Source organism: Peromyscus eremicus, chromosome 5, assembly GCF_949786415.1.
Source record: "Peromyscus eremicus chromosome 5, PerEre_H2_v1, whole genome shotgun sequence".
Taxonomy (NCBI): domain Eukaryota; kingdom Metazoa; phylum Chordata; class Mammalia; order Rodentia; family Cricetidae; genus Peromyscus; species Peromyscus eremicus.
In genome coordinates, this window is record NC_081420.1 from 115,635,523 (window position 1) to 115,662,432 (window position 26,910).

General features: G+C 38.4%; 1 protein-coding gene across 2 annotated transcripts in view; it reads left to right on the forward strand.

Annotated features, from left to right (window-relative positions):
• The window catches only part of Iqcm (IQ motif containing M), a 467,544-nt gene that overhangs the window by 103,848 nt on the left and 336,786 nt on the right, over positions 1 to 26,910 (forward strand). For both annotated transcript variants that reach the window (XM_059264269.1, XM_059264270.1), the window contains exons 3-5: positions 6,988 to 7,065; positions 13,076 to 13,158; positions 15,106 to 15,370. In XM_059264269.1, coding sequence (XP_059120252.1) covers positions 7,029 to 7,065; positions 13,076 to 13,158; positions 15,106 to 15,370 — 385 coding nt within the window. In that variant the 5' untranslated portion in view covers positions 6,988 to 7,028. The remainder of the gene's footprint in view (positions 1 to 6,987; positions 7,066 to 13,075; positions 13,159 to 15,105; positions 15,371 to 26,910) is intronic.

Genomic DNA, 26,910 nt, shown 5'->3' on the forward strand with positions numbered 1-26,910 from the left:
ATGGCTGCAAGTTTTTCCACTGTGTATATAATATGTAGATTATTTATTCTTGTGTTGGTGGACATTTGAGTTTCTATTATTTTGATTTTACGTAGTGCTGTTGTGATCTTTCTTACATGTATCTTTTGGTGAATGGTGTTAACCTTTAAGGAGAATTAAAAGGGCTAGTTTATTGATAGAGATTTAGTTTTTGAAGATTTTTCCAATTAGTTTAGCAAAGATAACCAGTTAGTACTCCAATAGGTAATAAGTGAATGTTTGAGTTGATCTATGTCTCTGTCAACATTTGGTACTTTTAAAGAGTCATTTATTTGGGTATGAGATTGTGGCTTTTAGCCTTATTTTCCTAATAACAAATGAATTTTGAATATCATTTCACCTACCTATTTTCCATTTGGAAATCTTCCTTGCAAATTGATTTTTTTCAGGTTAAAATTGTATTGATTTGTAAAGTATTTTTAGATGTTTGTGTTTTTAATTTTAGATTGTGTAAAGACTAAAATTAAATGTGTGAACTCCCTGGAGTAGCTGATCCTTTTACTCAAGTATGGCTCCATCTGACAGTGATTACATCCTTTTATTCTCTGAAAGTCATTCTACTTAGCCATGGTGGTGGAGTGATAGTCTGATCTCACCAACCCAGTCATAATCTGCTACTGCTAAGTAATGTTTGATTATCAGGGAGATAGAGCTGGGATACCCGGATAAATAGGGAGGAAGGTTGTAGGAGAAGATCTTCATGATAGGCTTGAGATGGGGGCAGACAGGAGGGGAGGCCTAGTCAGGTGGTCTGCTACAGATTTGGTGGTGGGTTTCAAAGAGAGGAGAGGAGGTTAAGTGCTGCAGGAGGCTACCTGCTTCTCTGGCTGGAGTAGCCCGTGGGTTCCCAGGGTTGGGATAATAGAGTGAGTGGGTGGATGGAAGTTTGGAGGGGAAGATCTGTGTGATCCACTGGAGCTGGGGTAGGGGCAGAGCAGAGGTTGAAGCAGGTGTTCTGCTACAGAGCTGAGAATGACGATGGGAGGTTGGATTTGGAGGAGTGGACGGAGAGGTAAAGATCTGCAGTTAGTCTACCTGCTTCCTTGACTGGAATCCAGTTTCCTAGTAACCATTATAATAAGGCAGGGACTAAAAAAGGATTATAATTTAATCAAGCAGAAAGCTGCAAATAATTATAAAGTATAATGTGAGAGGTTTAAAAGTTCTCAGTTTAACATCTTTTTTTTTTGAAAAAATTATTTTAGAACTTAAATAAAACCAAAAAATCAATAATAAATCACTTTCTTTTGTGCTTTAAAGATTTAAATATTTTGTGTAAGAATGGAAATATTGGAAACATTTTAATGTGTTATTGCTCGACCATCATTGAATTGTTGACAACAACTATCTGATGAAAGAATTAAGATGAACTTCCCTGGGCCTGGAGTGTTGTGGCTAAAGATAAACGGGGGGGGGGGGGGGGGGGGTGCATCCTGGGGAGGCTCCAGCTCACATCAGAAGAGCCAGGCAATCACCTGCTGTCTCCATTGTCTTCTGAGAATTAATGTAAATATAGATGAAATTCTTGTTTGTCAAATATTGGTCTATTTAAAATCTTCTGGTTTTTTTTTTTTTTTTTTTTTTTTTTTTTTATGAGGAACTAGGGCTCAGGTAGGCTAAGTGGTTTGACAAAGATCATGGACTTTGGCATTGGAAGGGTTGAGACTGAATTTGAGTTTGCAGGGATCACAGAGCTCCTGGATTCTGATGATCTGTGTTGGGGGATGGGTAGCCTAAGGACTCAAATAGTTTTCCTTCCTATCTTCTAGTTCTGCATAACCTACTAACCTGAGTTAGCGAATCAGAGAACAATGTCTGCATCGGGAAATAAGTGCTGTTCTATGTGTTTGCCATGTGGTACATAGGCCCCCTGGGACTCCCGTCTTATCTGACATACAAGGTCAGAAGTTTATATCATATCTTCTCTCTGTGTCATTTTGGTTCTCTGGCAAATTAGGTTCCTAATATTTAATCTTCTTATCATCTAGTATACTTTTGTCTACTTTATGTGCCTAATATTTCCTAGCAATATTGGCCCCAGCTGGAAGCTGGTCAGTTCCCTTTCCTTGTCTTTTCTTAGCCCTGTGGTTTGTAGCTATCAGATAGTCAGTTTAGAGGAACCAGAGACTTGGCAGTGAAGTCAGGAAACAAGTGTGGAAGATGAGCAGTCTAAGGTTCTTTCTGGTATTAGTTACTGTTCTCTGTATAGTGAGAAGATACTTGTCAGAGACACTTAGGGAAGAAAGGTTTTATCTTTGCTTGCAGTCTAAGGAAACAGTGCACAATAGCATAGAAGGCATATTGGTGAGAATCATCCCAGCAGCAGCCGCAGAAGCCAGCAGTGGCTGGTTACATTGTATCCAGTCAGCAAGCACAGGGATGACAACCGGGTCTCCCAGTTCATAGCATGGTGCTGCTGACATGCAGGGTGAATCCTGCTTCTCAAAATTCTCTGGTAAACTTCTCAAAGACTTTCCCAGACCTGTGTCTTCTGAGTGATTCCAGATCTAGTCCAGGATAGACCACACTTGTTAATTGGAAGAAGAAAATGTAGCAGAGAATGGAAAGAGTGGCCAGGACAGACCATGGCCAGATTCCTCAGGCGCTATGCCATGAGAGGTAGTGGTGAGGGTTATGACTCGGGGGGCCTGGCCTGCTCGGCTTCCTTTAAGTCTTGCTTCAGAGCTTCTGAGACACAGGACAGTGCACAAAGGAGAGCCGGGCAGTCTTGACCACATAGTTGATTTCTGGTGTTTGGAACCAACTGTTTATTTTTCATTCCAAAAATATAGAAGAACAATGCACTAATACAGTTTTAGAGTCTGAGGGGCCTTTAAAAGTATTCTATCCCAATAATTTATCACTTAAATGAGGAAAATGAAACAAACCAAGCACACCCACTGACTTAGTTCCAGAGTTGTGAAGTTTTAGGATTGCAGCCCCAAGCTTCTCATCCATTTACTCAGTTTTATGAGAGGAGTGAGTTCAGGACAAAGGTCAAGTCTTTAATGCAGTCAGAAGCTGTAGAAAAGAAACCATCTGGTCCATAGTGCAGAAGATGAATGGTTGCTATGACGACGAACTGAGACAGGCTAAGAGTGGCTGAGCTGGGAGCTGTTGCATCAGTTCCGGGGTGAAGTGACTATGTTTGGAAGAGGGAAGGAGGTGAAAGGCAGCTGTATTTTGAGGTTGATAGCCCAGATTGATGGATTGAATGTGCAAATAGAAGCATAAGATGATTTGACGCCTGTGACTCCAGGAACATGTAGATGTAGGTAAAGTGTCTGAGAGCTAAGTGTAGAGCAAAAGTGGGACTGAAGGCTTGGAGACTCGAGATGGAGGGACAGTGGGGAGAAAGTTAGAGGTGAAATAAAGATTTCTTCATTTGTTCTTGTAGCAACTGCTGAATTACTTTCTTCAGATTCCTAAAGTGTGGTCTACTTCCCTGCATCCTGCTCTAGACCACACAGCAGTTCTTTGCCTCAAGTACTTCCTTAAAAATGATACTTTATTAGTCATCTTTCTATTGCTTTGCTAAGATTTCCAAGATATTGATGGTCAATATGTAATGAGGAAAGTTTTATTTTAGCTCATAGATTCAGAGTTTTCTTCATAAGTTGCTCAACTCTGTCTTTTTTGCCTACGGTGTCACAGTACATTAAGCCTGGAATATATGATACAGGATGCTTGTACACCTCATGGCAAGTGAGGGGAAGATGCCTCCTGTCCCAGTATTCTCTATGTCTCAGTGCCCAAATAGCCTCTCACTAGGAAATTTCACCACCTTCTGGCACTTTTGTAGGCTATAGACTAAGGGTTTAGTATATAGGCCTTTGGGAAACATGTAGACTTTGTATAGTAGGTTTCATGACCAAAGTCTTCTACTTTATGAAGAGAAAGTAGGAAATAAGTTCCAATTATGTTTGCCTTTTATCATACAAGAATAGGCTTACAGATCCTAAACTTTCCTGTTACTCAGTTTGGAAAGCCAGTTTGGAAAGTTTCATCTACTTGGAGTGAGAAGGTAAAGGAATGTGTGCATCTCAGGATGCACTGAAGTAGGTGTGAGATGGAAGGGCATCCCTGTCAGGCATGCTGGTGTGTAAGTACTCAATCTACAACCATTTCTTATTACTTCTGTGTTCTGGGTACTGTTCTGTGTAATGGGAGTATTGCAGGGAAGGAAATAAAGTTCCTGAATTTCTGAAACCTACATTCTAGAACACTGATAATTTAAATACCATGTTAAAAAAAACCCAAACAAAAGCAAATAATTCCTTGCCTGTTTTAGCAACAGAAAATTAGGTCCTTCTCTCCAATCAGGCACACAGTTCATACCCTGTACCCTCGTACATTCTCAACTTGTATTTTCTGTGCTCTGTCTTTTGTATGGCCATATTCTTTGATTCTTTTAGGTTACATAGTCTGCTATCTCAGGACCAATATTCAGAGCAGGATTGCATCAGCTTGCATCTTATTTTGATTGGCTGATACCATCATGCTTTCACTGTTACTACTGCTCCAGCCTTCCAGATGTCTCTTGGACCTTCTTCTATCTCATCCTCAGTCCTTGATGCTGTCATTTATTTGAAAACTAACCACTCTCACAGGTCCGTAGCACTGCTTCTTTATGACACCTGGCAAATACTTCTGCTATTTATTTATTTATTTATTTATTTACTTATTTATTTATTTATCTATCTATTTATTTATTTATTTTGGCTTTTTCTTCCAAAATCAGTGTTGACAAACCTCTTGCACAGGAAGGCAAAGACATACACCTGGGGAAACTTGGATTCTCACAACTGTCTGTGAGGTATTTCAAGTGGACAGGGACTCCACTTCCTAATGCCTGTGTTGTTGTGTGCGTCTCTCAGCAGCTCTGCCATCTGCAGCTGCCTCCCACCACCTCCTGGCTCAGCCTCCCCCCATATTCTTTGGTTTTGTGGGGGCACTGCCATGAAAGCACCCCACAGGAGGCTTAGCGAGTTTCTGCTTTCAAAGGACAGTGGCACATCTTTCTTGCCAGCCCATTTGCTACGGCATGGCACTCCTGGCACACTGATTAAGGTGCAGCAGCAAGCAGCACTGGAGAAGTCCATTGCTATAGAGGAAAAAATAAGGAAACGACAGAGCATGAAGCAACTTCATTTTTCTCTTATATTGAAATATGAGAAGACAGCAGCTGGCCAAAGCAGAAGACAAGCGCTGCCTGGTGATTGCCAAGGGTGGGGCTATGTTTTGATTCACTAAGATCTGCTTGCAGGACTAGGCAGACCAACAACATGCTCTGTGTTATTGCCTACAGTATAATGTGGAGAATTTGAGAAATACTTCCCCTAGATGATTGGATTTTAAAGATGTGGCTGCTGTGGTTTCTTCCTCTGGGTAGAAGCCAAGGAAAAATTTTATACCTCTTTATCTGAGAGCATGTGACTATAGTCATGACTTCCGTAGGGCAAAGTTTATGCTTATTCCAATAATCTCACAACTGTTTAACAAGTTCTGAGCAGTTCTTCACAGCATGTTGGTTGCATCAGCCTCCTGAACAATTATATTCAGAGTTTAGAGTTCTGTGGGGCCCTGCAAAGCATATAGTATTCTTGTTTGTAACTGAGCAGCCACTGAGTGCACAGTAGTGTGCATCCATGGGAGTAGCTCTGTAGCTGTAGAGACATTTGCTGCATTGTGCATAATGCTTTGGAAAGGTGTGTAGTGTTAAATGTAGGAAGAAGGGCTCAGCTCGGTACATGAATTAATCAGTCTGTTCTCAAGCATCTCTAGTATTGGAAAACTAGACTAGGAACTACTGGGGCCAGGTTCAAGGCAGGGGTCGCTTCCAACTAACAAACATTTAGGTAAACTTCTAAAGTGAAGTTCCTAGGTTCTGCTCTAAACTGGTATGCTTCCTAAACCTCCCCAGGTGATTTTGACAGTCATCCAGAGTCATCGAACGTTAAGTATGATTTCCAATATTTTAAGTATAGCTTTGCTTTCAGGGTGTGTGCAGTCTGTTGGGGGCACAGGACTTTTAGAGACACCACTCCTGTTTTCAGCCCCTTACACAGCATAGACAGTATAACTACATAAAGCAGAGGTAAGGGCCTGAGACTAGACAAATCATGAAGGAGATGGGAAGAGAACAGGCATTTTAAGTTGCAGATTAACACAAATGGAGGCTCAGAGCTGGAATATGTAAGGTATAGGCCATGTATGAATTGGGTAGTAATAAGAAAGTAAAGAAATTAGGTGAGCTCTCACAGGATCTTAGGCTCAAGTATTTGAATTTGAGTTCTTTATGTCACAAAATAGCTGTTTATCTGGACAGTTTGTTTCGTTTCTCTGCCTACCAAACGTGGAACAGTAGTTCGAGCAGGGCCGTAGTTCAGTTTTATTACTATAAATGAAATGTTTGAGGCAAGCTCAATTTATAAAGAAAAGTGGTTCATTTAACCCACAGCTTCAGGGGTGCAAGAGCACAGTGCTAGCTTTGCTCCAGCTCCGGGGGTGGGGGAGGCTCTTGACTGAACTCCTCATGGTGGGAATGCATGAGAAAGTGAGAGATCATGTCTCAGAAATGAAGCCAGAGGGGCTAGAGTACTGCTGCGGCCTCTTCTGATTGCATACTCCTGTCGACTGAAAGACCTCTCACTCGGTCCTCTTAAGTCTTTCGCATGATCATTGCCACACTATGAGCTGTGCAACCAACACACGAACCTTTGGGAATAAATTTAAAGATGTCTAAACCCTCGCACAGGTTGTTTGGAACCACTAAGGTAGAACATATACAGACACTCCCTAAATTAGAGTCCTACCCATCAAAGAGGGGACACTGAAAGTTCTAGATCAGAGGAATGAAATGTCAAAGTGTTAGGTATTTATTTTATTTACGAATAAAAGAAATAGCTAAAATGAATTATCATCACATCTTTATCATTCACGTAACAGCAGAGCTCACCATTGATAAAGTATCAGCCTACCTGACCATTATGGCAACTGTAGAAGCCATACCTGAAGGAGCAGAAGGTGAGTACCATGTTTTCCTAATTCATGCATAGAACAAGACACTCTCAATGCTTTGAAGAGTCTTTTCCTCTTATTTAATTACTCCCAGAACAAGCCATGTGTTAGCATGACTTATGACAGCTTTGAGGCCATTCACTACTTGAAACATGTCTGGTGAAACTAAGTGTGCCATGACTTAGAAAGTGACTTTTTGTACCTGGGCATTTATATTGAAACATTTTGGTTTTTACCTGCTAGATATATGTTTATTTTAGCCAAAGATTATGTCCTTTAAAATAAAACTCAGTAGGAGCTTAGATGTAGAAAACCAGAGTTTGCACTACTCTTACTGAAAGAGGAGGGCTCCCGTGGCTCATGAAATTAGAGAAGGACAGACTTAAAGCCACTGCTTGAATTGGGATCCAGCTGACTACGTCACTTCTCCGGAGACATTTCTACCGTAAACCTTTTCTACACTAATGCAATATAAAGCTTTAACTCTTTAAAGGAAAATTCTTACATGGTGAGCAGATTAGTAGTAGTTTATGCTGTTCTCTCTTATAGTATATTTTCTACTAAATGTCATGGAGTTTGTTTATAAATTGCACTATAGAACAGGTGTAGTTAGTATCGCGTTGGAGAAGTTTGGCACTGAACAGAGCAGAGTACTTAGTGGGTACTTACTGAGTATATGCAGAATCAAGTCCCACTGTGCCTAAGGGTTTTATACATTTTTGTTTGCTTTTTACTTTTTTGAGACAGCGTCTTGCTGTGTAGCCCAGGCTGGCCTCAAACTCTTTTTTGCCTCAGGTTGTTAAATGCTGGGATTACAGATGTGTGCCAACATGCTTAGCTTGAGAATGTCTTTCCCAAATCCTGAGAAATCAGTCACACAGACCATCATATATTTTCTTGGACTGTACATGCAAGATGGTCTCACCCATGTGATGATTATTAATCTTCGATTATCTTCTTAGCAAATTTTTGCAAAGGCCTTCTGGGAAATAAAGTCTTTGACTAGGAAGGGGTGAAACCTTCTGAATGCAGCAAGTTACTTGAAAAATACATGTTTTCAAGTCCCTAGGGCTTTTTGGACACGTAAGAGGCTTATCCTGTGTTATAATTGAGAGATGGCTCATTCTCTGTCATAGGTTCCATGACTAGATTTTCTTTTTGTTGCTCAGCTTAGAGGCTTACTGGAGTAACCCAGCAGAACCACTAAAGTAGTAAGAGAAACATCACACTTTTAGCATTCAACCCAGTCTGTACAAAGAATGAGACTTTTTAAAGATTAATGTATGAAATTATTTTATGCAACTCTAAACCTTTGGAATTAGAGGAGCACATATATTCCTTTCTTTGGAAATATTATTTGCATTCATGTTTCAGGTCAGTTTATTGTGATAATTTCAAACTCTAAAATATAATTTATTATAAAATCTTGTTATTGCTTAAAATAATGTGTTACTTATTTTTGGGTTTTTAGTAACACAGAGAATCTCAAAGGTGACCTTTTATTATTTACTAATTAATTTTAGATAAAATATAACTAAGCAGATGATTTAAACTAAATTAGAAGGTTGTTCATCTTTTTGCTATTGACAAAGTAAGAATTGATTAATGAAATTACTTATTACTGTCATCGTACAAAAATTTTCCTGCCCATGTTTGCATACTTAATAACAGCAATAATAACTGCCCAATGGGAAAACTTATACATTGGGTCTTACAGCTAAATGTTCTGTGATAATATCTAAATCAACTCCCTTAACAGCTATCTGGGACATATTAACCTTGTTTCACCAATAAGAAAACCAAAGTTTGAAAAAATAAAATAAGGTTCAGGTTCAGGAGCAAATTGAATTAAAACATAGCAGGAATGTGGCTTCTTCAAAGTTACTCTGTATGTGGTAGGTCTGTGTTTACAAATGTAATGAAGTATAGATATCTTAATATAGAAGGAACAGCCTTGACAACTTCACAATTTCAGTTATTATGTGCACTTAGATATACAAAAACTTCATGTTTATATCCTCACCCTTTTGTATCAAAGAAGTAGGAAGCTCAAACATTAACTGGATAGACCCTTTCTATTAGAGTTATTTAATTGTTCAAATATTTACCCAACTTGTAGACTTACTCTGGGAGCTGATAAGAATAAAGAAATAACTCTAGTATAACTTTTCCCATTGTGTTAAGATCTGAATTCTCTTATGCTGCCATGGGAATTTAATCCTTCAAAGCTAAATTCAGTTAGTGCAGAAATCAGAATAGCCAACTCAGCACCTTTGATGACAATAAGGGCCAGCTTGAAGTCAGTGTGTATGTGCAGAAGACCTCAGCTCTTTTGGCAGGCCATGGAGGTCTTGGATCAGGACAGCTTTATTAAAGGATGAAATCGATAGAACACACTCATGAATACAGAACCAGGGAGAAATGGAGAAAGAACAAACAAGATCACCAAGCCCTGGTGTCAAGAAGTCTTCCAGAGTTCAAAAAGGGAAGTACGACTCTCCCCCACAGATTGTTAAAGGGTCACATATTTTCAGAGATGACCACGCCAATTGGGCATACCCATTCCATTCCATTGGTCATTAGATCAAATGGCAGAATTCCCACAACACTCAGCAAAGCCACCTCAGGATCCATGGGAAATTGGTGCATCATGGCCTTGCTTGTCTACTCTGCTGCTTTATTATTAAACAGGCCTTGTTCCATTGAGGAATCTCAAGACCTCACCATAGGGATATGCAGTGGCAGGACTCCAGAGTGCAGATTTGCTTGCTAATAGCAAGAAGACTGTTAGGGTGGTAGAATAAATGTGGGCTTCTCCACAGTTCAAAGGAGATGTGTGGCACTATTGGGCATGAAAAGATCAGGTATGCTGAGGTCAACAAAGAACACAGATAGGAAGGAAATGATATCTTGAGAATTTAACTTCTCTGTCAAAAGCTATTTTTAAGTTTCAAGGGTCTCAGCTGGAATGCCTGTGTGTTAAGTGTGAACAAAGGCTTACAGGCCTAGAGTAAAGTGTTGGTAATGTGTATTCTAGGAGCATGAACAGCCTCAGAGAAGTCTGTGGTAATCACAGGGAGTGTGTGGCATCAAGGGAAGTAGCAGATTTGTAGAAAAGAGCAGCAAGTGGTACGGGAGGCCAGAGTCTGTGCAGGCCCTCAGCAGAGCCCTTTGTGGCTTTATTAGACCCCAGGCCTCTGTAGCTCAGAGATTTGTCTGTGACTGATCACTGGATTATCTCTGAACACATTAGTTTATACAAGGCCACATTTTCAGCAAAAACTAGTGAATTAATTATGTTGTCATGCAACTGGCAGGTGACAGTTTTTATTATGAGTCAAGGTATACCACCTTCTCTTGGGTCACAGTTTCTCTGTCCTCTTACTGATACAGATGTGGAACCTTACAATTTGAATTATGAGTTAAGTTGCTGGGAGCATTCTTATTCAAATTTCTTAGGATATATTTTCATTTTCTGTAAATGTCTGGAAGTAAAATAGGTCACAAGATAAATATATTTTAATTTCATAAAAATTTCCATACCTCTTGTGTGTTGTTGATCCCATTTATCCATAGCTTTGGAAACTATGGAAATTCAGCTACTAAGAAAAAGATAATTGAAGCAGGAAAGGATTGTCATAGAATGAGAAAAAGGACAAGTCTTGGAGCCACACTGGAAACTGCAGCCCAGTGCCATTCCTTCAGGAAGAAAGTGCTTGGCTAGAGACCCCCTCAAAGTGGAATTTTATCTTAGTTGCAATTTCATGCAACTGACAGTTTTGCATTCTGAAGTCTATGAGGGGACCGTGAGTGCTCTTAGGGCTCTGGATTGGGACATCAGAGTTTGCTCTGTCTGCACCAACAATACACAGTTCTCCAGGAACATGTGCATGAATCTCAAGTATTTTTTTACTGAAAAGAGAAAAATGCCACCAGTGATGGTCCTGAGATGTACACAGACACCTTGGAAGCAGGAGGACTGGGACTCTGGGTCTGGTCACAATTCAACAGCACTTCTATAGATAACAGGGAGGGAGTGAGAATAGGGAGCAAGGAGCAGGTGGTGGTCTTCAGGATTGTTGGGAACAACTTTTGTGCTGTTTATTCCACTAGAATAGCTTTAGTTGCTTCCTATCTTAACCCAGTACTTTGAAGGGAGACTACTGTCTGGTTGTCCCTCTCCTGTATTTCTAAGGTCTCTCTGGGGTCCAATCCTCAGAACTTGATTATATGAGCTCCTGGTGGCCTATGACTACACATAGTAAATAGCAGCATGTTGTTTTGGGCATGCATGCAGGGACAGTTTTGTTTTTTCTCTAATTCTAAAACACACTGTTGTTAATATAAAATGTACATGCCATGAAATGCAGGAATCTTAGGTATACATTCATGAGTTAGCACAATCATAAAAGCTTGTTCAACCCATGTTCCCATGAGAGTACCATCATTTCAGATATTTCTTTCATGTCCCTCCTTAGGGACTTCTCACTCAATCTGCTCCAACAGAAGATTCATTATTGTTTTGTTCCTATCATAGATTATACTCTCTATTCTAGAACTTCATATAAGAGGAGCCATGTGGTATGTTCTATTCCTGTAGGTTACTTTAACTTGGCATGCTGTTTTTGAGACCCACCCCCATGCTGTGCATGTTAATAATTTAGTTCTTTTCTTTTGGATGGCTAACAGTTTTATCACATGAGTATAAGACAGTTTGTTTCTCGAGTTTCTTACTGATACATATGTGAGCCCTTTCTAATTTGACTTAGAGAAGGCTACTGTAAGCAATCTTATTTAAATCTCTTATGAGTATGTTTTCATTTTCTGTAGTATATACTTGGAAGTAAAATTTCTAGATCACAGAATAAATGAACTTTTAATTTTATAAACATTTCATACCTTTTCCAAGCCACTTATTCCATTTTGTGTTTGTGTTTCCACCAGTAACACATGAGGGTACCAGTGTCCTCACAGCCCCACCATCATTCCATGTTGTGCGTCTTTTTAGTTTTACGAATTCAGGTGGTGTGAAGGCATAACATATGTTTTCACTTTGAATAGAGAAAATTCTTTAAAATTGCTTAAAAATCTGAGTGGATGTAAAGAAGAGAGAGGAAACCTTGATTTTAAGACTTATGGAGGAGATAGAATTGTATGGGGAGCCCACTGGACAGATGGAAAGCTAATTCGGATAGGTGGTACTTTTCAATTTATAGAGTCTGAGTAAAGAGGAGGAAGCTGGGAAATACTTAATACTAGAATCAGCTATTTCTAAAGGTCATATTTAAGAATGGCCTCTTGGACTAGGATATGTGAGGATGGGGTACACGATGTACATGTCAGAGAGTTTGTATGTAGCTTTGGTTAAAGGAAATTATGAAATTTAGAAAAATAGAAATGAGTTAAGAGCTACAATTACATTATAGACCATTAGGTATGAATCTTTCTTATTTCCATGCTAGTCCTACAGATTTATTGAGGCATTTTATGTTGTAATCAACAAGTTATAATTTAAATATACTCAAAGAAATATATAGTTATATTCATTAGTCAACAGGGTAAGAGTTAATACTTTTTATGGCCCAAATATATTTTAATATTTTTTGTAAGATGATATTCAAAGAATTTTCAAAGCTGATAAATATTTAAATTTGGGTTTTCTTTGTTTTTTTTCAGGGATTTAATATTTAAGATCACTTATTTCATTATCCTGAACATTATAAGTTGGATCTCCTTAAATAGCAGATATTATACAAAAAAGATCATTATATTAATTTCTTTTGAATCTAATTGTAGAACCACTTTGACCATCCTTCTATAAGATTCTGTAAAACTCACAACTGTCATCGTCTTCACCACCTTGATTAAGGAAGTCTAAGTAATTACTTTAACCAGTGCCTGGGAGGCTGAGGCAGGAGGATTGCAAATTCCAAGCCTGTCTGAGATCTTGTCTCAGAAACCAAACAGATAAAACAAAGACCTTTATTTTTAAAAAGTGCTTTTGTTTCTATTTTAGGTTCTGTATTAGAAGCTACCCAGCAAGACTTTTTGCAAGAAGCAAAATCTCTTATTGCTCAACATTACAAGAGAATAAATGAGGTAGTGCTTTGCATTATTTAATGTGTTTTATTCAGAAAAATGAATAAGTGCTTTTGAATACTGTAGTGGCTAGCACAAAGGATTTCATGGACATTAATATGTGATAGGCTCTGAGTCCTGAAGAGAATGGCATCTTCAGTAGCTTTTATAAAAACTGATTCAGATGACATATAAAAGTAAGATCTTTTTACTTATTCAAATTATTTGATGTTATGCATGTATTTAGTCTGCACATTTGATATAATTTTAATGGTGTTAACACTTATTTGGATTTATTATCTTAAGTAAATATCTCTTTAACACTATTTAGACAAAACTAAAATAAAAATTCATGGATGCATGTCTCTTGTCCCCTCAGCATGACATGAGTGCCTTGTCTTCTCCTGTCATTTTGTATTAGAGCTCTCTTGCCAGCCTATGGCCCTGGAGGGCCCACTGTCTTTTCTCAACTTTGCATCCCCAAAACAAGAACTGTGCTGGCTCAGCAGGTGTTTGCCAGTGGCAAACAGTTGTGAGGGTTCAGGAAGGGGGCAGGGGAAAGGGTGACAGACAGACAAGGGTCACACAGTTTGGAGGAAAGGCTTCTCAGAGCAGGTGGGAAGACCAGGCAGCCATTGTGGCACACAGGGGAGGGAAGGGGATCTTCAGGATGTTTTACTGTGTGCCTGCTGCTCTCTTTTCAAGTTGAGTTTTAAACAGAATTTTAATGGTGCTCCTTTTATTGGAAATAAGATTGTGCTTTTAGCTGATGTTTCTTTTGATGAACTTTTTGCTGAGAATGACCATGGTTAGTTAGCCATATAATCAATATTGTTTACAAATAATGCTAATTTTTCTCTAAAAATTTAAATTATTTTTAGTTATATTTTCTTTAGAGTAATAGGCAAGGTATGTATAATGAATGTGTTTAGGGTTAGACACGTACCTTGGAAATCTGACATGCTTTAAGAATTATATGCAATTTTGACAGCCAATATTTCCCTATTATTTTATCTGGCAAAAACAATACTTATCACCAAAATCTTATTGATATCTTGAGTTGTTAACAGAACTGACAACATTGAATTTTTGTAATCTATCTGTCTGTAGGGCAGATACTGTACGGACAATCATATTTTGGAGATCTGGAGCTGTATTAGTTTTCCACCGCAAATGTTGGTCAAAACTAAGAAACAAGTGATTAAACACATATGAAAAATTATATCCTGTTATCAATATGGTTTTCATGAAAGCATACCTCCATATATGTTGAGTGATTTCCAGGGTAGCAGGGAAAGGTTTGGGAATTTAATTAATTATTAAAATTAACTCTTAATTATTGGCAATTAAGAGTTCTCAAAGGTGGTTAAAATAATTAAATTTAAAAATTATTTTAAAATAGACTTTACTCTGAGCCTATTTTTTTTTACTTTTGAGATTATAATTTAATTATAACATTTCTCCTTTCCCTTTCTGCCTTTGAAACCCTTCCTTCCATATGCTTTTCCCTGCTCCTCTTCAAATTCAGTCTCTTTTCTTTTCTTTCCTTTTCTCCTCCTCCCTTTCCTCCTCCTCCTTCTTGTTATTGCATGCATATATGTACTGACATCTATATTCCTAAATATAGCCTGTTCAGTCTGCATAATGCTGCTTGTATGTATGTTTTCAGGGCTCACCATTTATGTGCTTGCATTTTAAAATATCTCTTTTGAGGCAGAAGTTGCTATTTTACAATTCACTTTTCTTTTGAAGTGGATTGTAACATTCATGCTTGGGAATGGCTTTAGAGTGTGGGCTCAACTAATAACTGTCATGCATATTGCAGTAAATGTCTTCTATAGCAAGACACTTTGGAAAATGCCGTCAGTGAAGACATGATTATATCTTTACAAAATTTACTCACAAAATTTACTATGCAATTGTATTAAATAATGAATATTAAAATTTTATTTTTTGTTTTATTTATAGAATAAGCCTCAAGTTACTTCTATAAATGTTTTTAAAAATAAACAACAAAAGCCAAAAACTGGCAGGTTCATACCTTTTGAGATTAAGAAAAGTGAAATCCTTGATATAGTTCAAGAACATCGGATGATACTCAGAAGCATTAACTATCCCAAAGAGACTTTCAAATGCCCACCTTCAAAGGAAGACTCAGAGCAAATTTCCTCATCGAAGCCACATGTTTTGAATTTAAAAGAGAAGTACCAGCCTGAAGATCCTTTACAAAAAGGTAAGCTTTCCTTGGAGGCACTAAAGTCAGAAACCAACACATGGAACTATTTACTCTTTGTTAACTTGAAATGAGGTTGCCTGCTTCAGACAACATCTAGAACTTTATATTTAGCAATGAAAGTTGAAGAGGATGACCAGAGGCGCTTTCAACCTTCAGTCCACCAGAAGCTGTGACGAGAGCATCCTGATGGGGAAGGGAAACTTGGGACCCAGAACTGGCTTACTCATTTTCTATCAGCAGCATTTTTTTCTAGTATAGATCATTCAAGAATGTTTATTTCCCTGGTACTAATCAGCTTGAGTTCTATTGAGAGGGATGGCTATGGCAGGTAGCCTCTTCTAAGGATGTTTCCCCAGATCCTAAACAGAATTCCCAGGCTGTAAAGTTTTCTGTAAGGCAAATGTTAGTTAAAATTTATTCTCTATTAGAAGCATAGTAAGGTGGAAGACTCGGTTCCTTTTAAACAGAGTTGATACTGTTTTCTTCATAATAACAGCTTAAATAAATGACCTCACAGCACATTTCTAGTTACAGTAGTGAAAGCCTCCTGTTAACTTGGGTATTTCTAAAATACTTGGTAAGTCATTCATCTATTTGTAGTTTTTTCATTTAACAAAAATGGTCTTTCTTATCCCACTGCATAACAGTTGCTGGGCTAGAGGTAAAAGCAAAGTGTGTGGAAACACTAAGGAGTAATTAATTAAAGAGTAACAAATTAAGGAGTAGCAAATTAAGGAGTAACAAATTAAGGAGTAACAAGTTCAGGCCAGAATGAAAGCTCACCAGCACAGATATCACTAGAAATAGGTTTTAAGATGTTTCTTTAGAGGTAGGTTGGGAGATAATCCATATTGAAGAGTAGAAGCAAAATGTATCAATCCCCAGGAGGGTGAAAGATCATAATATATGTTAGGAAATGAAGTTGGGAGGAGAGATGGGACAAATTTTGAGGCACCTAATAAATAGCATAGAGTTTGAACCTATGCTTTATAAAAGCTACTCATGATTCTAAAGCCATGGTGAGGCATAACTAGATATTTCTGTTAAAAAAAATAAAACTGGAAACAGAGAGCCTGTGGAGAAATCTATTACTGTAGTAATCTATTTATTATTTTTATTCCCAATTCAGCTGACCAAGAATACCCCTGTCTTAATTACTTTTCAATTGCTGTGGCAAACCACCATGACCAAGGCAACTTGTAAAAGAAAGCATTTAATTTGGGTATATGGTTTCAGAGGCTTTCAGTCCAATGACCATCATGTCATATTGGAGAGCATGGCAGCAGACAGACAGAAATGTCATTGGAACAGTAACTGAGAGCTTGATCATAAGCATCAGGAAGAGAGAGCAAGAGACATTGAAAACAGTGCTGGGCTTTTGAAATCTCAAAGCTCACTCCCAGTGATGTGCCTATTCTACCAGGGCCACACCTCCTAATCCTTCCTAAACAGTTTCACCAACTGGGAACCAAATATTCAACCAGATGAGGCCATGGGGCCATCGTTCTCATTCAAACAACCACCAACCACCACCCCTCACCTCCTTTCTCACATATTGTGCCTGTCAGTCCTTGAAGCTATTGTTTCCTTAAATATATGTCAGTAAATTCAGAATTAGAACTGTAGGATGAATAAACAGTTTTTAAAATTTTAACAAGATAAAGTGGAGGCATGAAGACATTAAGGTTTGAAACTAGAAAACTGAGCAGACATTACTGAGTTGAGAAAAGAATAAGAGTATTCTGTAATCTGTTTCTGTTGCTACAGAAGAATACCTGAGTGGTGTGTGTGTGTGTGTGTGTGTGTGTGTGTGTGTGTGTGTGTGTGTGTATTTCACACAGTTATGGAGGCTTCAAAAACAGAAATATAATCTTTAATGAATGTAAGATGAATTGCTAAATGGTCTTATAAATAAAAAAAACCCAGAGCGAGATATTGGGGTTAAAACTGAGAGATCAGAGGAATAGGACAAGCCACAGCCAACCTCACCTTTCTGATGCCTCAGTCTCCAAAGAGACCTACTTCCTATATACCCACGCCTATATGCCTTTCTGTCCCTGCAATCCTCACTTCCTCTCTCTGCTCTGCTACATCACTTCTTCTTCCTGCCCAGCTCTGTCACTTCCTGTCTGTCTGTACAGACATCCAGACCTTTATGGTTAACTAGTGTTGGAATTTAAGGCATGTGTCACCACACCTAGCTCTGTTTCCAGTGTAGCCTTGAACTCAAAGAGATCTGGATGATCTCTGCCTCCCAAATTCTAGGATTAAAGGCAGGTGCTACCATTGCCTGACTTTTATGTTTAATATAGTGGCTGACTTTTTCCTCTGGTCCTCAGATAAGCTTTATTAGGGTGCACAGTATATTGGGGAACACAATATATCAGCACAAATGAAGGCTTTGGCCCTGCTTCCTAGTAATGCTGCATTATCTGGAGGGAATGAAAGCTTATGCCCTCACTTGGTAGAGGATGAAGCCCTTAGGACTTCACCACTCCTCAAAATCCCCATACCTTGATAAGTAGATCTCAGGTTCAAATGTAAATTTTGGAGGGACACAAACATTCAAACCATATTAGGGGAAATTTAGATAGTAGGTGGGTGGGGAAAGAAATGAAGGAAGCTAAAAAAAATCACTTTTAGATCTGCTAAGTAGGCATGCATATTGAGATAGCCATTAGGAAGTTGGGAAAGGAAGTATGGTACTTAAGAGAACAATAGATGAAGACTGAATATTAAAATTTCTCTCTTTATGGGTCATTAATGTACTGAAATTGTGTGATTCATGCATTTAGTAAATCCATTTATTTATCATTTAATGTATAAGGAGATTAAAATCTATACCAGTTCTGATCTAGAAGTTCATACTTGATATAAGTAATTTGTATGATCTTTGCTGAAGTAAGGTATATAAACATGAGAACATAGCATGGATGATACTATAAATAGAAGTGAGCTCTGCTGCTTTGAAATCAATAGAAGAATATCACATCAGATTGGGCAGTCAGGCATGTATTCCAGGAACTTTAAAGTGTCTGGTAAATTCTGAAAGATATTTGTTAATATAAGAAAGGACCATCCTATCTAGCATGCCAGATACTAGATAACATGAAAATGAGTGGGCAGTCTTCAAGGGAACTGGAATCTGATGACTAGGGGGTCTGAGAAATGACACTAGATATTGATGAACATTGAACTTTAACCTGAAAGTAGAGGAATTATCCAAATACTTTTAAGAAAAACTGCAGCTGGAATGTTCACAGTCAACAGAGAAAGGGAGGTGTGCATTTTCTAGGCATGGAGATGAGTAAGGAGAGATTGCTTCAGTTACCGTAGGATGACTTCAATTAAGAGGGTAGCACCTGGGGGTTAGAAATAAGAGGAAAGATTCTCCAGATATCAGAAGGTAGAGTGACCTATTAGTCAACAACAAAGCAGAGAATAAGAAAGAGGGCAAGTGCGACTTCTCTAGTTATTTCTACTGAGGCAACATGAAGCCATTTATGGAAGTCAGTGTGTAGTAATTTAGAAGGCCAGGAACACATCTTATGTGATGGTAGACCCACTACCAGGGATAAGTAGATCATGTGCTCCTGAGTATTGTAGCTTTAGGTAAAGAAACTCAGAAATAGTATTTAAAATGTTAGTGGTTCGGTCTGCCTTTAAAAGTTAATATAAAAAAAAGGCATTGAACTAAAAAAAATACTGCCTCGTTTGCAATGACAAATCAAAGGTTGAGCCTTTGGTTTTGATCTAAATCTCCAACAAGAATTATCATTGCAGCAAAAAAAAAAATCTACTAAGGATGTGTCTTTTACAACCTACCCCATTATGTTAGATAACCCCGGGGCAGTCACCTTTGAGAGACTATAGCAAGGGGTAAGAAAACAAAGTATGCTTTAGAACTATGAATACAAAGAGACTTTGAATGTGGTTATTGGCATGTAGAATTAATTGGAAGCAATAGATCAGAAATACCAATTTTAAAAGAAAATTCCTTTACTGAAGAAATTATGAGCCTAGGTTTAGTTGAGTGTTCAAAGAGTAAAATAACATGCAGGAAGTGAACTGAACTACTTGTGTAGCCTCCAGGAAGGTTAACAGCAAGAGGTGACTGGGGGGCTAGTCAAAAACTTATTAGTGAGTAGAGAGTGACCCCTAGAAAGAACTTCCCACTGTAGGCTAGAAGAGACTTCAAAGCAACTCCACAGCAGGTTCTGCACCTTCTGTGGAGCAGTGGCTGCCGTGTCTTTTCCCTGTGGTTCTGTCACATGCTGTGTGCTTTATCGGGAAGATGGTGATAACTTTTGTACTTGTTCTCACATCACTAGAGCACTGGGAGCCACAAGTCAATCTGACAGAAATGCTAAGGTTGGATTAGAAAGTATTTTCTTCCAGGGACCAAGAATTAATGGGTATTTGATGTTCAGAAGGCCAGACTGGAAGAGACTGGCAGATACTCACCAGATAATATCTTTTTCTTCCTTAGTACTCATCTGAAATAAATTTCTTCAATTTCTTGAAGTTAGATGGTGCTATATGGCAGTTGGAACTCAAGGGATAATGCTAGAGATGATGTATACCCATAAAATTCTGTGTTCTCCCAGGAGGCTCCCTACCTTTTCAAGCATGAGAACTCCCTTTAAATTTTCTTACAGTTGTTTTCCTTATGTGAGGATAGTAATAGGAATTTAAATATCTGTTGATTAGCAACACTGTGTTCAGAGATTCAGCATATATACAAAGTCAGTGCAGAGACTATATAGGTGAGAAAAACTGGACCTGAATCATATTCTTATAACACTATCACACCAGGTGGAAAAATAAATACCGGTTAAATAATCAGGTGCAGAATGAGAGAGTGTAACAATTGAGTAAGACTGAACAGAGAGTGATATTTGAGCTAAGGTGTAAGAAATGAGCATGAATAATTCAGATCAGCAGGGGGATGCACAGGCAATGGGGCACACCCAAAGGCTTTTGAATGGAAAACAAGCCAAAATCTAAACCAAACAAAACTAATATGGCTACAGTTTCAACAGTGAGCTGGAGAAGTAAGCTGGAGCTTTACTGACACAGGATCTTGTAGCTGGTGATATGCCTGCAAATTATTAGCAACTGTCGCTGAGGTGAGGAGGAAGGAAGCCCCATGGTTTGTAGCATTTGTTGATGACCATGACAGAAATTCTCCAGTGTGTTCTCACTTATGACAGAAGATGTAAGGAGATGTGTATGGTCGGTTCTCCTGAGCAGATAGGAGCTGGCTTCAGCCTACCACTGAATATAGGTTGTTGTGTCAAATACTTTACACATACCACCTGAAGTTTGATTGCCTCACTTCTTGTTCTAGTCATCCCAGATACTGTTGTGGTGCCTGGATTCTCTTACAGGCTTCCAGAATCCTACCTGGCTTAGGATACCCATGATCTCAGTTTAGCACCAACATTTGGCAACCAGGGAAGGGTATTGGAGTTGATGAGGGAATGTTTTCTCCTTTCTTCTCTAGAGCAGAGGGATGCTGACAATATTCCACAAGTTTCTCAGATGGTTAAGCACCCATATTTCCTACAGAATGGTTAACTCATGAAAGACTCTTATATTAGCTCTCTCACTATTCTTATTTCCCCTCTTTGTTCCTATTTCCAAAGACCACTACATTAAAATGTTGCCTCAAAATTATCCTAATGGCAGAATTGTCAGTGTTTGTTGAGAGATGAGATGTGGGTGTGTGAGGAAAACAGATATTCAAGAATGAACTTTTGGCTCTTGTTATGGTTAACTGGAAGATGAGAATTTCCACTTTCTTGAGACACAGCTACAGGCATGTATTTTTTTTAATTTTATGAGAGTTTGATAAAATTACATTATTTCTTCCTTGCCTTTCTTCCCTCCAAGGTCTCCCATGCAAACCCTTCCTTATTCTCTTTCAAATTCATGCCGACCTTTTAAAATTCTTGTTAAGTGTGTGTGTGTCCTGAAATACATAAATACAACCTGCTTTCTCTGTTACTGTATGTATGTTTACAGGACTGACCACTTGGTGTGGATAACCATTGGTGTGCTCTTCCCTGGGGACTGTGCAAAAGAAACATGAGCCAGGAGTCAATACTGAAAATCTTTTAGGAGCCACTCAAAATATTTAAAACAAGTTAAAGTTAGTTTTAATAATATACTTTATATATCTACAATATTATTTCAATAGTTAATACAGAAATTATTGAGGTACTTTTTATTCACACTAGGCCATTCATAAAAAACAAGTTTTAGAAACTAAATTCCTAGTGCAATAGTTAAAATTTGACCTTTGAGGAGTAACTAGGCAAAGAGGGATTCAAGCTTATGAATGAAACAATAGCGGTAATAATAGAACTTGAAATTGCACGTTCCATCTCTTGCTCTGTCTCTCACGCATTTTTCTTTGCCCGTTTGCCTTTCTGCCATGGCATCCTAGAGCAAGCAGTCCCCAATAGATTCCAGCCCTTCCGTCTTGTACTTCTTAGCATCTAGAGCTGAAAAAGTCCCAGGTCATAATAAATTGCTCAGTTGTGATGGCTAGTATTCACTGTCAACTTGACAGGATCTGGAATCACACTGGTGAGAGGTTCTTGAGATTAAGTGGGTGTACCTGGGGGTGAGTCACTCAATCTGGTTAAGTGGGTAGGGTTTCACTATTTCCTGGGCTTTGATCCTGGAATACACAGGAAGTAGAAAGTTGGCTAGGCCCAGGAGCACTCACCAGTCTCCTCTTGACTGTGGATACAATGTGACTGCTGCTTCAAACCTTATCACCTTGGCTTCCCCACTTTGATGAACCCTCCAACTTGAGCCAAAGTAAAACCTTCTGTCCCCAAGCTTATTTTATTACCAGGTTATTTGATCACAACACCAAGAAAATTAAGACACCAATAATAAAGACTCTGCTATAGCAGCACAAAATAGACTATGACAATTTTCAAAAAATATTTTATTTACAGCAACCTTCAAATTTGACTAGACAGATTTTGTGTGGTCAATATCTAAATTTAGTATTTACTTATCAAACAGAAAAATATAGAGATTGTTACAATCATAGACTTTGAGAAGATCATGTAGGGAATAAATGAAGGTGGGGGAAATCTAAGGACTGAGCCCCAGGGATTTCTAGCACTGAGAGAGTAAGAAGAGGAGTTGCAAGCAAAGGAGCAGGGAATGAGCCGCTGTGAGGGAGTTGAGAGGGCATGAAGTATATTATTCACTTTCTACAGGGGAGGAACAATGCCTTAGCAGGGTCAAGAATAGATGACCAAGTGTCCTAGGAGAGAGACAAGGGCTTGGGCATTGATATAGCTAGATTGGCAGGTTAGGGGAAATGAATGTCAAAATGAGTTCTTCACTTGAAGATAGCATAGGACCAGAAGTAACAGAATTTAGAGGAACCAGGAGGGGGTCAGTCTGGCAGAGGCATAGTCTGGTAGAGTATGGATGTGAATTGATTGTGTTAAGTTTTATTTTCATAGGAAAGAGACACGATATGAAAGTATCTATGCAGAGAGTGACTCTATACACCTAGAGCATGAGGGATGGATGGAAAGAGTAAGCAAGAGCTGCTGGACAGCTGTGTCCTGAAGTAAGAGTTAGGAAGGAAGTCGAGGGATGCTGTGCCTCCACAGTAAGTTAGTGAGCACCAACTTACCTGATGAAAGTCTCGAGATATTTAGGGCACAGTGGAGAGTTTATGGCAGTGGTTTGAGGAAAGATGATAGATTATGAATCTGTGGAACTTGAGATAAAATGTTAAGAGTGACAAAATTAGTTGTGAGTGTCTGGTAGAGAGTAACTCATTACAGCAATGGTCTCTGGGGAGATTATTTCTTTCTGGCAGTTCATTTGTACACGAGATGAGGAGTGGAGCATGTGAGGAGGGAGTGGCCCTCCAGGGAGTCTCATTACAGGCTCTGTGGAAGTCAGAGTCCTCTGACTGGGAGCCTTTGTATGTGTCCTGCCAGCTAGCACTGATCTTAGAACTGATGTGTGAATTAAAATTGCGATTCATTTGCCAAGGTCCTTATCTCAAAAATCATACATTAGGTCTGTACCTTGGATCCATTTCTTAAACGTATTTCTGATCTTCATTTCAGGGTGACTGGAAATGTAATCAAAGATATCAGTAGCATTAATTTCAGATCTTGATTAAAGTTTGGGCGATTAGAAAGAGAAAATCTGTTTTAGTACTTGTACTCTACTCAGGCTGACAAATTTGATTGCGTTTTCTTCTGGAAATGGCGTATCTATGTGAGAACATGCTAAACATTTCCTTGAATTTGATCCAAAGATATCAACTTTTAAAAATGCTGTGACAATTATCATATCAAATAGCTCTAGCAAATATGTTCTTTATGCTTAACTTTTTTCTTAATAGAGTAAAATAAGGAAAAATATGGACTGAATTTCTCTTTAAGTTTATAGATTTTACAGTACTGATTAACCAATTTCAATTGTCATTCTTCCAACAACTTATGACTCTGGATTATTATAAATAGAATTCTGAATGATAGATTATCAAATTAATGAATGTTAAAAATTAGATAACATAAAAAAATCAGTTTTGTAGTACATATTAAATACCACCTTATAGTCATCATAAATCATGTAGTGTATATGTCTTCATGCTTTTCTTGGAGAATAAAGGTATATAACTTTACTTTGGGGTTAAATTTTACAGCAGTCTTTAACTGAACTTTGTGAGATTTAATGATGTTTATCAACAGAGCACATACATCTAGGATTAATACTAGTGTTTAACTAATCTGAAAAGGAGCTCTGTGTGTGTGTGTGTGTCTGTCTGTCTGTATGTGTGTCTGTGTGTGAGGGGGAAGAGAAATTGTTTTGTTTTTGAGGTGTATGTGTGTGGGTAGCTGTAAATGTGTAGACATGTGTGAGCATGTATGTCTTCTTTGGTTACCAAGTCACAAATCATTTCCTTTGCATATATATACACTGAAAGCATATGCACTTTAATAATGTTATAAAGTGCTGTATATGTAGGAAGCAACAGAGAAATCTCTAAGGAAAAATGACTTTGCTTTGTGCTTATTTCTTTGGCCATGGTTACAACAACTTATCAAACAGTGTTTTGATCAATTATGTTTATAAAATATCCTATTCTATATTTTAATGACTTCTAGAACACATGTGATGGTAGCAAATGTGTTAAAACTGCTTTTTATACTTATTTCTACAAAATTATTTGGAAGGATTTAAGTCTGGGATCCATGACAATTTATAAGAAAATAGAACTAGGATATTTTTTCAGGTGGAAAATTATATTGAATTTAGCATCACAAAGTAATTTGATCCTTGAAGCTTTCAAACTTGGAACAATTTCTCTGTGCTTAGAGGCAGTCCCTTGTTGCTGACTTTCCAATGAAGAGGGGAACTCTGGATACCCTTGGGAGATAGTCACACCAAGAACTGTGCCTCTGCTTTTTGTTCTCGGTTTGGTTTGTTATTTCTTCTCATTTTTAATTGTGAAACTTCCTTCCTTCCTTCTTCCTCCCTCCCCCTCCCTCCCTCCCTCTCTCTCTCTCTCTCTCTCTCTCTCTCTCTCTCTCTCTCTCTCTCTCTCTCTCTCTCTCTCTCTCTCTCTCTTATTTTGTATTAGAAAGAACCTGTGAAGAATTCTTAGAATTAATAACTGAATGAAACCACATAGCTTTATGACACATCCACATCTGGATCACAGGGCCTGCATCTCTGTGCTCTTCCTCTTCATGGCTTCATGACACATCCACATCTGGGTCACAGGGCCTGTATCTCTGTGCTCTTCCTCTTCACATTGTGTCTTTGAAACAGATGGGTACAGGGTGAGGACTCTGATAAAATAGGAGGTTCATTGCCTTTTCTGTAATAGGGCTTCCTATGTAAAAACTTTTGATATAGTTACAGGATCTACATTGTTATAAGAATTTAGAAAAAAATCTATTATTTTTTAAACCGTCTTCCTTCTAGTAATTCTAATTTTATTAGCTCAGAAAATCCCAGAACAAAGTGACTTGCAAATTGTCTGATTACACTTGTTCCATATTTTTCACAGGTTGGGAAGAGTTAAGAACATTGTCAAGTGTTTTACAAGGGGTTAAGGTCACATCATGAGTTTTATATATGAGTAATTAATACCAGCTCTTCCAAGGAGGTAAAATGATGGCTTCTTAGATATGATTTCTTATTTGCAGTGACAACCTTCTTTAGTGAACATATATATTGTTTGAAACTTCCAAGGACATTTTAGATCTGTTAACTTCCAAGGACATTTTAGTTCTGTTAATAACATAATAAACACTTCTTTTGCATCCAGCGTTCGAGATCCACGTGTGAAACTCAGGCGCACCCATTCACTATTCCTTGGCCATAGTGATAGATTGAATGATCAAGCTCAGTCAACAAGGGTAAATGAGCCTGAAGGAGAAAAGCTAAGAGCTAAGGCCGTTGTTTAGTAATCTGGACCTAATACTGCGGAGAATAAGCCTTACCCGGCCACTGTGGCTTGTGGAAAGCACTGATTGCTCCTCCTGAGAAAGCAGTGACGGTGCTCACAGCATCCCTGTGCTGACATCCCACCCACAGCTTACAAGTATTTTCTCTGTGTTTACGCTGATTTAGTTTTGTGTTGATTATTTTTTAATATTTGTGAAGGAGGGTGGCCTCACTGGCTCCTTGGTTCTGGGAGATGGCTTCCAGAATTGGGAGAGACTAAATTTGTACTGTTTATCTCATACTAATACAGTATAGTTTCAAAAGTAAACTTCAGTTCTAGATTTGATTTTTCTAGCATATTTTTTTTGTCAGGATGATTGTAGAACCATGATCAATAGGCCAACAATTTCAGCTTTAGTTCCCCTATTATGTTTTGTACCCTAGCTGTATTGAGCGCCTGCATGGGTTGATGAGGACCATAGAATTTTAGGTTAGCAGGAATGGCCTCTTTTCCTTAAAAGTGTAGACAATAAGGGGGGGGGGTTGGAAGGAGGTAGTAATCAAAATTATGATAAGTAACATCATCTCCCCACCCCCCGAATTTGTAACCAATTGAATTAGGGGCATAGAGAGCTTAAAATGTTTGCTTGATTATAGAGAAGGCTGAGAGAGTGTGTGACTTGGACAAGTGGCTCTGTGGTTTGTCCACTGCCTCCTTGATGTAGGCTTATTGGGCTTACAGTCTCACTGACCAGTCCATGTGTCTGTCTGTCGGACCACAGTCCTTTCTTTCTTTTTCTTTGTAGGAAGAGAAGGTATATAAACAGGCATTTGCTCCAGGTTGTATAAATTCTTAATTAAAGACCATCATATAAAAAGTAGCTACTTGCAGGCACTGAAGATTTGCCTGTTGTGGGTTACATATCTTTTGAGGAGTTTGGAATAGGAGTGTCCATAAACTGGTTGTTAAGGTAATTAAATCTTGCACTGAGTGACAGAAAAATTTCCTCCAGGCCATGCTGGGTACTTTGGGACATTGAAAAAAAATGTATGCCCCAAAACACTTTTCTCAGTGATTTATATGT